Source organism: Oncorhynchus mykiss, chromosome 16 (genome assembly GCF_057628025.1).
Source record: "Oncorhynchus mykiss isolate SJ-2025 chromosome 16, ASM5762802v1, whole genome shotgun sequence".
Lineage (NCBI taxonomy): Eukaryota > Metazoa > Chordata > Actinopteri > Salmoniformes > Salmonidae > Oncorhynchus > Oncorhynchus mykiss.
The window spans coordinates 16,049,445-16,060,889 of NC_143037.1; the positions used below are offsets into that span (position 1 = coordinate 16,049,445).

Sequence of the window (11,445 nt, forward strand, 5' to 3'; positions counted from 1 at the left end):
TCCCCTGCTCCCTACCACAGACAATTATCAAACCACACAATAGGCCAGCACACTCCACTCTTAACTGTAGCTGCTTCTCAGAATATCTTCATTGTTCTGGGGCCTCCTCATTGGATATGTCTTCCCATTGACCACACCTGTGTAGTCTTGCTAGCCAGATTCATGGCACTCATGGCTGTGTGGGAACCGGAAAGATTCTAGCACCTGTGTTCTCCAGAGCTGAAATTTGGCCTGTCCCCGAGGGCCCCCACCCCAACGACATTCATCACTGATGCAGTTGTTAATATGTATATTATTACTCTTATTTCACTTTGTCCCCACACAATGGTCTTGCTGCTCATTCTCCCACCCCCTCAACAGGCTTTACTCTAATGGACATGTATTTATTAATCACTGCTACAGTTTGTATGGTGTATATAGTGCTATTTCTATTGTTGTTTTTATTACAATTTTCATTATTTTATTCCACTTAGTATTGCATGTTGGAGCTCAGCACCTAAGATTTTCACTGTACCCTGCAATCACACCTGCAAACCCTGTACATGTGACTATTAAACACCCTGAATCTGACTGATTCCTCCCTTCCCTGTTATTTTGCTCCCTCTGCTGCATGCATGCTCAGCTTCTTTTGATGTAAAAAGTTAAATGTTGTAGATGTTTTCCAGTTAACACTCCATGATACAAGAATGCCTTTTTAAACTCCACTGAGAAACTGAGGACACGTGCGTAATCTTGTTTCACGACATTGTCTTTGACTGCAGGATTTTGTACAGTAGGCGACACATCTAAGAGTATTTGTACCCAATTTCACAGCTGCTGTGCGGCTGACAATGGTTGTGAGATGCGACACTAACTGCTGAAGAACCAGTCCATACTGACAAGAATCGTAAACAAGTCCAAATACATTGCTGAAAGGCATTGGTCAAATTTGACCCTGTGCGCTAATCAATATACCGGTAGTGCTAACGTTAGCTAGCTTGCTGCCAAAGCCTGACCAATTGCAATAAAGGTTGAAACCATAAATAAATAGCTGACCGTGTCAAATAGTTAGTTACATTAGCAACGTCCCAAAATATATTTTGTTTAAATGGCACCCTATCAGTATTAGGAAAAACACATTTTTATCTTCTGGACTTTCGAATACTTATCTCGCGCTTCGTGAGTCTTGAAGCCATCGTTCGATCACCGACAGAAATCAGCGAGGCAAGTAAATCATGTCATTACTGCCCAAGATAGTAACGTTACGCGACAGAGGGAGGATCTTACTCCATGACCAGTTCAAGTATATTTCCGCGAAGATGTCTTCATCCTCTGGTAAGAGACTTCGGGTTCTAGTGGACATGGATGGCGTCATTGCAGACTTCGAAGGGGGATTCCTGAAGAAATACCGGGCCAGGTACCCCAATGAACCGTACATCACCCTGGAGGACAGACGAGGATTCTGGGTGTCGTCTCAGTATGGGAACTTGAGGAGTGACCTGTGTGTAAGTAGTTCCGAACTGTGCATTCTGTCTGAAAACGGGAAATATCCATACATTAAATGTCTGTATAGTCTGGCATTATGTCGCTCATTCATTTGCATCAGAAGTCCCCTGCATGTTCAAAAGGTTTCAAGAGCAGCAGCTGTCAATACATCGAATTCTGTAAATGCCAGTCACACACAGATCAGATTTATAAGAAAGTCCTTGTGCTGAGTTAACCCCTACTCACATGGTGGCTCGACAAAGTGCTTTAATTTCTGCTTTATAATGCAACCCCAGTTTCTCCAGACAGTGCTCTATTTCCACAGTATAGTCATAGCAAGCATGCACTTGATAAAGATGTCTCCCATATCCCTATTATTGTGTAATTGTATATAACACTCTCATTGTATAATGAGAGTATTAAAGTATGCCATGCGTCTAGGTCCTCAGTGTCTGCCATAAATTAACACACACACAATCTGTAAAAGTCTGGATGATAAGCAGAGGCTATATTGACTGTAGGAGAAGGCCATCAGCATTTGGGAGTCAAAGGACTTCTTTATAGAGCTGGAGCCCCTTCCTGGAGGAGTGCAGGCCGTCAAGGAGATGGCTAAGATGGAGAAGTAAGTTTGAACCATATATGGTCATTCAAACCATATCTGAACAATACCATAGCTTACGAAATATTCTTAAAATACTCACATTTATTTCAAAGACACTTGCCCGGTGAGTCAGCTGTATTGAGTCAGCTGTTCAAAGAGAAGGAATTGCTGTTTTGTTTGTGTTCCCAACATGCTTTACAATGTTTTGACCCTCACCTAGAGACTATTTGCCATTTAGTCATCACCCGATAGGCTATAAACAAATAGGGTGGAGAAGGCGGGCAGGTGGTCCTGGAGTAGCATGGTAACCCTCTCAGGAAGGGAACTGCTATGTCATGGTGTGCTCTGCTGTATGCATTTGCCGTGTTAAAATGTCATCATGCTAATAGCACATTAACAGACAGATGCTTTTCTCCAAAGCGACTTAGTCATCCACGCGTCCATTTTATGTATGAGTGATCCCAGGAATCGTACCCACTATCTTGGTTGTTGCAAGTGCCATGCTCTACCAACAGCTACAGAGGACCACGCCGTCTTTATAGAGGGAACCTTTGCTTTAGTGTTTCATTTTGGCCGACCTTATGTCAACAACCATATAGTAGTTAACCTCAAGCAAATGCCCTCACCATGAAACAGTACATTCACAGTAACTCTGTTCCAATACTAGCCTGTATCCTCATGTTAGGACATCCCCTTTGCTCACCTTTCAAAAATGCCATGTTGTAGAAGATTTACCTTGAAAACAAATGAACCCTGTTGTGTTCTTCTCCGTTTTCCAGCACAGATGTCTTTATTTGCACCAGCCCTATAAAACATTATATACACTGCCCTGGTGAGAAGGTAAGCTCGGAGTCAAGACAGTAATCCTTTAGGCTGGAGGCCGAGTGGTGGTTGTGGTACCTCTTCCTAACAATAGTTTGGGTCTTTGCGCTCTCCCTGTTGTGTGTTCAGTATGCCTGGATAGAGAAGCACCTGGGCTATGATTTCTTGGACCAGATCATCCTAACCAGAGACAAGACTGTGGTGACTGGGGACGTCCTCATAGATGACAAGCCAGACATCCTCGGTGAGTCAAGTGTTTGTAGCAAAGCTGGAAAACTGTGTGCGTGTAAATATATGTGCATGTATTTATATGATGGCGCCATATGCATGCTAGTGTCATACATATAGGTGTTTTCGGTAGTTAGTATTTGACTGTTCGATTAATCTACAAGCGTCACGTGACCTTTGTGATGTGCCTCTGTTGCAGGTGTAGAGCCTAACCCAAGCTGGGAGCACATCCTATTTACAGCCTGCCACAACAAGCACATACTTCCCAGCTCCAGCCACCGGCGCCTGCTCTCTTGGGCAGATGACTGGAGGGGCATCCTGGAGAACAAGAGGCTCTGATGAGCCCCCCTCATACACACATCAACCTCCCCTTCTCCACCCTGATTACCTACACTGTATTGGGGTACAAAGGGTGAATACCTCCACTAATACACCACAGTCAGTTTCGAACTTGAAGTTTAGGGTTCTACTGTACCTTATTTAGCCAATGTCAGAGAATATGAATCTGTTTTACCACTAGGGGGCACACATCGACTGAAGCATGAGGTAGAAATACTGAAAATGATTGCAGTGAAAGACCAGCAACAATATTGAGTAGAGAGTAAATGCATAGTTTACTGTTTTGACTCACTCTTTATAGTTGTATAAGACTATTATTAGTTGTTCCTTCTACATATTTTTGTTTGTATGTTGACCAGGACATTGGCCAGAGGGCAATACAGTTTTGTTTCACATATACTGTATAGGAGTGACTCCATTTTGTAAATGTTGTGTTCCAACATTGTGCCAACATGGATCAAATTGTAGCCTATATATTATTTTCTCAACTTAGTTTAGGTAGATTTTTAAAAGTGTTTTAAAGCATCCACCAATCCACAGGCAAGTATTGAGAATGACAGATATGACTAGGTTGCATGATATTAACTTAATGTCTATGGATTTAAAACACAGATTTAGAAAAAGTGAATATACTTTATTTAAAAAAATATATAAATTATATATCAAATGTATTATAAAGACATGCTAAACCTTCCTATTTTATTTCAAATTTTAACATTACGTAATCGATTTGCATTAGTCTTATGTGTCTTATTGTTTGAGACAAGAAAATGGTTGACTGAAAAAAATATCATTACTTATTACACCTCAAAGTATCCAATACGCTCTGCTGTAAATATGGTCAAGCTCTTCCATCAAAACAAATGTATTTCTTTTCATAAGTGTCTTTACAGGCCTTAAAGTATATTCACAAAGCAACCTAACGTAGCAGGCGTAGCAAGACACCTGAGCGGACTCCCCACGTTTTTCGGGGGAAATGGAAGTTTGGTTGAAAATACTGTATCCCTGAAAACCAGAAACATCCACATTCTGCTGACTCCGCGGAGAGTGGTCACAAAGTGGTCCACTGAAGAAGTTATACTTACTGAATGTCTCTAGCCTTTTGTAAACATTTTCAAAACAGTTGAAATTGGTGCTAATGTTGTTCATTGCTAGTTCACCTATTGTGAGTATCCCTTACCCCAGTGATTCACATAGAGGGCATAGCTAGCTCTGGCCTGACCTCTATAGAGGCCCACAATGGAGGTGTCATAATACCCATAAAACCTAGCGGTCAAACAGGGAAATGGTTCCAATTGTTTTTCGACCATACATTTTTCCCATAGTGGATTTTAGAAACGCTTAAAATAAGGGTTGTTTCGTTTAGGCTTACCATGGTGTGACATTTTGATAAACATGTAAATCTCTCTTGTACATGGTGACTTCTATCAATATACTCGGCTCTATTTACTCTGATTCAAAAATCCTAATCAGCATCAAAGTAGACACCATTCAAAACTACAAATCCCTCCAAGCTCCTGCATGTCATCTCTAATGATACCTTTGCTAACAGGTAATGTGTCAATTTAAAACGTACACAAGACAGTTCACAGAATTGTCCATTTAAAAAAAATGTAGCCTATTTATTATTTACTACATTTAGCTAACATTAGATAGTTAATCCAGAGATTCTTACCTTTGCCTTGATTCGACAGTCTCATCCAGATCATCATGACATTTGTTGTTCTTTATGATAGCCAGTTTAGAAGCTAATTAGCATTACCATTTTTGGGGGTAAATATAGGTGAATATATTGATTTAGAAATTACTAGAGAGATTTTCACAATTAGCAAAACCTCATGCCAGGGTAAGCCTACACGAAACACAGCCCTTATTTAAAGTGTTTCTAAAATCCCCTATGGGACAAATAAATGGTGGGGAAATTATTGGAACCATTTCCCTGTTTTAGGTTGTATGGGTATTATGACTCATACTATGGTACTCTATAAGGCTCTGATTCTAACTGGTTTTAGTCTAACCCTTTCAGCATGCTGTTGTATCCTCATTAGCTAGCCTCGTGCCCCAATGCCACCTCCTTTCCTCTCCTCGTATCTCTCATGTTAATCACATTTTAAAAGCCATGGATTCTCTTGTAATTGATTTTTTTACCCTTCCAAGTGTCTTTACAGTTGTCATGAAGGGAAGGCGTTGTTGTCAAGACTTTTGGAAAATACTGTACGTACACAGCCTAAGTGTTACGATTGCCCTGATGATGACCCTGTCTGTGGGGTGAGTTAGGGTTAAGCGATGTGTGTAGAATCCACTGCTAGGTCAACCACTGTATCTCACAAAGTCTGTTCACTGCCTGTCACTGCATCTTGTCAATGAATGTCTCATGTCTTTGGTGCTGGATGATATCTATGTCAATGTGTTTTTTGGAGAACAGAGAATATACTAAATGTTGTCGTTAACAGATCGAATAAAGAATGCAACATTGAAAATAGCAATATTCAATACTTTATAGATGTCATTTTTTTGTATAATACATTTTATTGTGTTTAACCTTTCATTTAACTAGGCAAGTCAGTTAAGAACAAATTCTGATTTACAATGATGGCCTACCCCAGCCAAACCCTAACCCGGATGGCGCTTGGTGAATTGTGCGCCGCCCGATGGGTATACAAAACATTAGGAACACCTTCCTAATATTGAGTTGTTTCCCCCACCGCCCTCAGAACAGCCTCTTTGTCCAGGCATGGACTCTACAAGGTGTCAAGCGTTCCACAGGGTTCCTGGCCCATTGACTCCAATGCTTCCCACAGTTGTGTCAAGTTGGCTGGATGTGCTGTGGGTGGTAGGCCGTTGTTGATACACACCTGAAACTGTTGAGTGTGAAAAACCCAGCAGTGTTGCAGTTCTTGACACAAACCAGTGTGCCTGGCACCTACTACCATACCCCGTTCAAAGGCACTTAAATATTTTGTCTTGACCATTCACCCTCTGAATGGCACACATACACAATCCATGTCTCAAGGCTTAAAAATCCTTCTTTAACCTGTCTCCTCCCCTTCATCGACACTGATTGAAGTGGATTTAACAAGTGACATAAATAAGGGATCATAGCTTTCACCTGGATACACCTGGTCAGTCTATGTCATGGAAATAGGGAAGCAGATATTCCTAATGTTTTGTACACCTGTTACGATCTGGAATGCCATTCCACAGCCACCCATAGAAGGAGCCACCACCACAGTGACATTTTCCTAAAAAAGAAGACAGGCCAGATTTGAAGCAAGAAATGCAGACAACGAGCCCCTAGCTGGCCGCTGGTCAATGCCTTGTGGTGACTATAGCGGCCCTGGGTCTGCAAAGACCAAATGCGTCAGAGGCCTGAGCATTCCCACTGGGGCTTTAAAATACAGACTGAGGATTCTACGTAATGATGTTCTGGCAAGAACACAGAATGGAGCTATAATGGAGGACATTCTAGCGATCAGGACTCTGTGTTTCCTATGATGGGTTGATGGGACTGTTTTTGTGTGTCTCTGTAAATATGTAGCCTTGCATGAGCGAGCCGGAATGGCTTATAGGAGCAGGAACCTGTCCTGTTTCTGTAGCATGAGGCAGCTTGATCTATTAAGTACACCCTGTGGACAGGATGTTAGTCTTAACGCAGTGCCTAACCTCATACCTTTGGTATGACTCGGCCGGGGATTTAACTCCCAATCTCAGGTCAGACAATAAAGGCCACTGAGTTAACACGGTGTCTCTGTGGGTAACCTTTTGTGGAAAAAGCAAATTGTCCAGTCACTCACAAACACTGGGAAAACAAGCAGTAAAAACAGGTATAGTGATAGAGACAGAGCACTGACGAGTAAACAACCAAGTTACAGCATACAGCCAACCTCTGGGCTCCCTCTAAACTGTTGTTCAGTTCCTTACCATCTTTCTATTTGTCTTTTCCCACTCTGTCTATGCGCTTCATAGAGGAAGGGAGCCATCTGTCTTTTCGTTGAGACTGTGTGCTTCCCAGCACTGACTGGCCCACCAGTGAAGTGTTGTACTTTGGTCCTCACAAATTGCAAGGTATCTTATCGGTTTTTCCAATGAAGTCTTTATTGTAATGTTAATGTACTTTGATTATGATTTGGGTAAAAGCGAGAAAATGTCTCCATGACTGCTGAAATGACATGGAACATTAAAGAGTTGTGATGATCCTGCATGTGACTTCCTGCTTCCAGACCCATGTTATGTTGTCTTAGATGATAGTGTAAACAGCTGAGTTAGGTGCTCTTACTCTTCTGTATACCTACCTGGCCTACTGTTTACTTTACCTTCCTACCTACCTACCTGACCTACTGTTCTCTTTACCTACCTACCTACCTGGCCTACTGTTCTCTTTACCTACGTACCTACCTACCTGGCCTACTGTTTACTTTACTTTACCTTCCTACCTACCTACCTACCTACCTACCTACCTACCTGGCCTACTGTTCTCTTTACCTACCTACCTACCTACCTACCTACCTACCTACCTACCTACCTACCTACCTGGCCTACTGTTCTCTTTACCTACCTACATACCTACCTGGCCTTCTGTTCTCTTTACCTACCTACCTACTTGGCCTTCTGTTCTCTTTACCTACCTACCTACTTGGCCTACTGTTCTCTTTACCTAACTACCTGGCCTACTGTTCTCTTTACCTAACTACCTGGCCTACTGTTTTCTTTACCTACATACCTTCCTACCTGGCCTACTGTTTTCTTTACCTACATACCTTCCTACCTGGCCTACTGTTTTCTTTACCTACATACCTTCCTACCTGGCCTACTGTTTTCTTTACCTTCAAACAGTTGAAGTCAGAAGTTTACATATACCTTAGCCAAATACATTTAAACTCAGTTTTTCACCATTCCTGACATTTAATCCGAGTAAATATTCCATGTTTTAGGTCAGTTAGGATCACCACTTTATTTTAAGAATGTGAAATGTCAAAATAATAGTTGAGATAATGATTTATTTCAGCTTTTGTTTCTTTCATCACATCCCCAGTGGGTCAGAAATGTACATACACTCAATTAGTATTTGGTAGCTTTGCCTTTAAATTGTTTAACTTGGGTCAAATGTTTCGGGCAGCGTTCCACAAGCTTCCCACAATAAGTTGGGTGAATTTTGGCCCATTCCTCCTGACAGAGCTGGTGTACTGAGTCAGATTTGTAGGCCTCCTTGCTCGCACACACTTTTTCAGTTCTGCACACACATTTTCTATAGGATTGAGGTCAGGGCTTTGGGATGGCCACTCCAATACCCTGACTTTGTTGTCCTTAAGCCATTTTGCCACTTTAGGCTTGGGGTCATTGTCCATTTGGAAGACCCATTTGTGACCAAGCATTAACTTCCTGGCTGATGTCTTGAGATGTTGCTTCAATATATCTACATCATTTTCTTTCCTCATGATGCCATCTATTTTGTGAAGTGCACCAGTCCCTCCTGCAGTAAAGCACCCCCACAACATGATGCTGCCACTCCCGTGCTTCACGGTTGGAATGGTGTTCTTCGGCTTGCAAGCCTCCCCCTTTTTCCTCCAAACATAACGATGGTCATTATGGCCATCGTTATGAGTTTGAAGGTAGCCCTTGAAATTCATCCACAGGTACACCTCCAATTGACTTAAATTATGTCAATTAGCCTATCAGAAGCTTCTAAAGCCATGACATCATTTTCTGGAATTTTCCAAGCTGTTTAAAGGCACAGTCAACTTAGTGTATGTAAACTTCTGACCCACTGGAATTGTGATACAGTGAATTATAAGTGAAATAATCTGTCTGTAAACAATTGTTGGAAAAATGAGCCAAGTCATGCACAAAGTAGATGTCCTAAACGACTTGCCAAAACTATAGTTTGTTAACAAGAAATTTGTGGAGTGGTTGAAAAACGAGTTTTAATAACTCCAACCTAAGTGTATGTAAACTTCCGACTTCAACTGTACCTACCTACATTGCCTTGCGAAAGTATTTTGCGACCTTTTGCCACATTTCAGGCTTCAAACATAAAGATATAAAACTGTATTTTTTTGTGAAGAATCAACAACAAGTGGGACACAATCATGAAGTGGAACGACATTTATTGGATATTTCAAACTTTTTTAACAAATCAAAAACTGAAAGATTGGGCGTGCAAAATTATTCAGCCCCTTTACTTTCAGTGCAGCAAACTCTCTCCAGAAGTTCAGTGAGGATCTCTGAATGATCCAATGTTGACCTAAATGACTAATGATGATAAATACAATCCACCTGTGTGTAATCAAGTCTCCGAATAAATGCACCTGCACTGTGATAGTCTCAGACGTCCGTTAAAAGCGCAGAGAGCATCATGAAGAACAAGGAACACACCAGGCAGGTCCGAGATACTGTTGTGAAGAAGTTTAAAGCCGGATTTGGATACAAAAAGATTTCCCAAGCTTTAAACATCCCAAGGAGCACTGTGCAAGCGATAATATTGAAATGGAAGGAGTATCAGACCACTGCAAATCTACCAAGACCTGGCCGTCCCTCTAAACTTTCAGCTCATACAAGGAGAAGACTGATCAGAGATGCAGCCAAGAGGCCCATGATCACTTTGGATGAACTGCAGAGATCTACAGCTGAGGTGGGAGACTCTGTCCATAGGACAACAATCAGTCGTATATTGCACAAATCTGGCCTTTATGGAAGAGTGGCAAGAAGAAAGCCATTTCTTAAAGACATTCATAAAAAGTGTCGTTTAAAGTTTGCCACAAGCCACCTGGGAGACACACCAAACATGTGGAAGAAGGTGCTCTGGTCAGATGAAACCAAAATTGAACTTTTTGGCAACAATGCAAAACGTTATGTTTGGCGTAAAAGCAACACAGCTGAACACACCATCCCCACTGTCAAACATGGTGGTGGCAGCATCATGGTTTGGGCCTGCTTTTCTTCAGCAGGGACAGGGAAGATGGTTAAAATTGATGGGAAGATGGATGGAGCCAAATACAGGACCCTTCTGGAAGAAAACCTGATGGAGTCTGCAAAAGACCTGAGATTGGGACGGAGATTTGTCTTCCAACAAGACAATGATCCAAAACATAAAGCAAAATCTACAATGGAATGGTTCAAAAATAAACATATCCACGTGTTAGAATGGCCAAGTCAAAGTCCAGACCTGAATCCAATCGAGAATCTGTGGAAAGAACTGAAAACTGCTGTTCACAAATGCTCTCCATCCAACCTCACTGAGCTCGAGCTGTTTTGCAAGGAGGAATGGGAAAAAATGTCAGTCTCTCGATGTGCAAAACTGATAGAGACATACCCCAAGCGACTTACAGCTGTAATCGCAGCAAAAGGTGGCGCTACAAAGTATTAACTTAAGGGGGCTGAATAATTTTGCACGCCCAATTTTTCAGTTTTTGATTTGTTAAAAAGTTTGAAATATCCAATAAATGTCGTTCCACTTCCTGATTGTGTCCCACTTGTTGTTGATTCTTCACAAAAAATACAGTTTTATTTCTTTATGTTTGAAGCCTTAAATGTGGCAAAAGGTCGCAAAGTTCAAGGGGGCCGAATACTTTCGCAAGGCACTGTGCCTACCTACCTACCTACCTCCCTACCTGCCTGGCCTACTATTCTCTTTACCTACCTACCTACCTGGCCTACTATTCTCTTTACCTACCTACCTACCTGGCCTACTATTCTCTTTACCTACCTACCTACCTACCTGGCCTACTATTCTCTTTCCCTACCTACCGGACCTAGTATTCTCTTTACCTACCTACCTACCTACCTACCTACCTACCTACCTACCTACCTACCCTACTATTCTCTTTACCTATCTACTTACCTGGCCTACTATTCTCTTTACCTACCTACCTACCTGGCCTACTATTCTCTTTACTATTCTCTTTACCTACCTACCTACCTGGCCTACTAATCTCTTTACCTACCTACCTACCTGGCTGACTATTCTCTTTACCTACCTACCTACCTGGCCTACT

The 11,445-nt window shown here is 41.8% G+C and overlaps 1 protein-coding gene across 1 annotated transcript; it reads left to right on the plus strand.

Moving 5' to 3' along the window:
• Positions 1-592: 592 nt before the first annotated feature.
• On the plus strand, positions 593-5,947 carry nt5m (5',3'-nucleotidase, mitochondrial). The gene is made up of 5 exons (XM_021564918.3): positions 593-1,484; positions 1,986-2,086; positions 2,845-2,905; positions 3,017-3,131; positions 3,315-5,947. The coding sequence occupies exons 1-5, from the start codon at positions 1,215-1,217 to the stop codon at positions 3,452-3,454; spliced, it is 687 nt and encodes a 228-aa protein (XP_021420593.2). The 5' UTR covers positions 593-1,214; the 3' UTR covers positions 3,455-5,947.
• Positions 5,948-11,445: the final 5,498 nt, after the last annotated feature.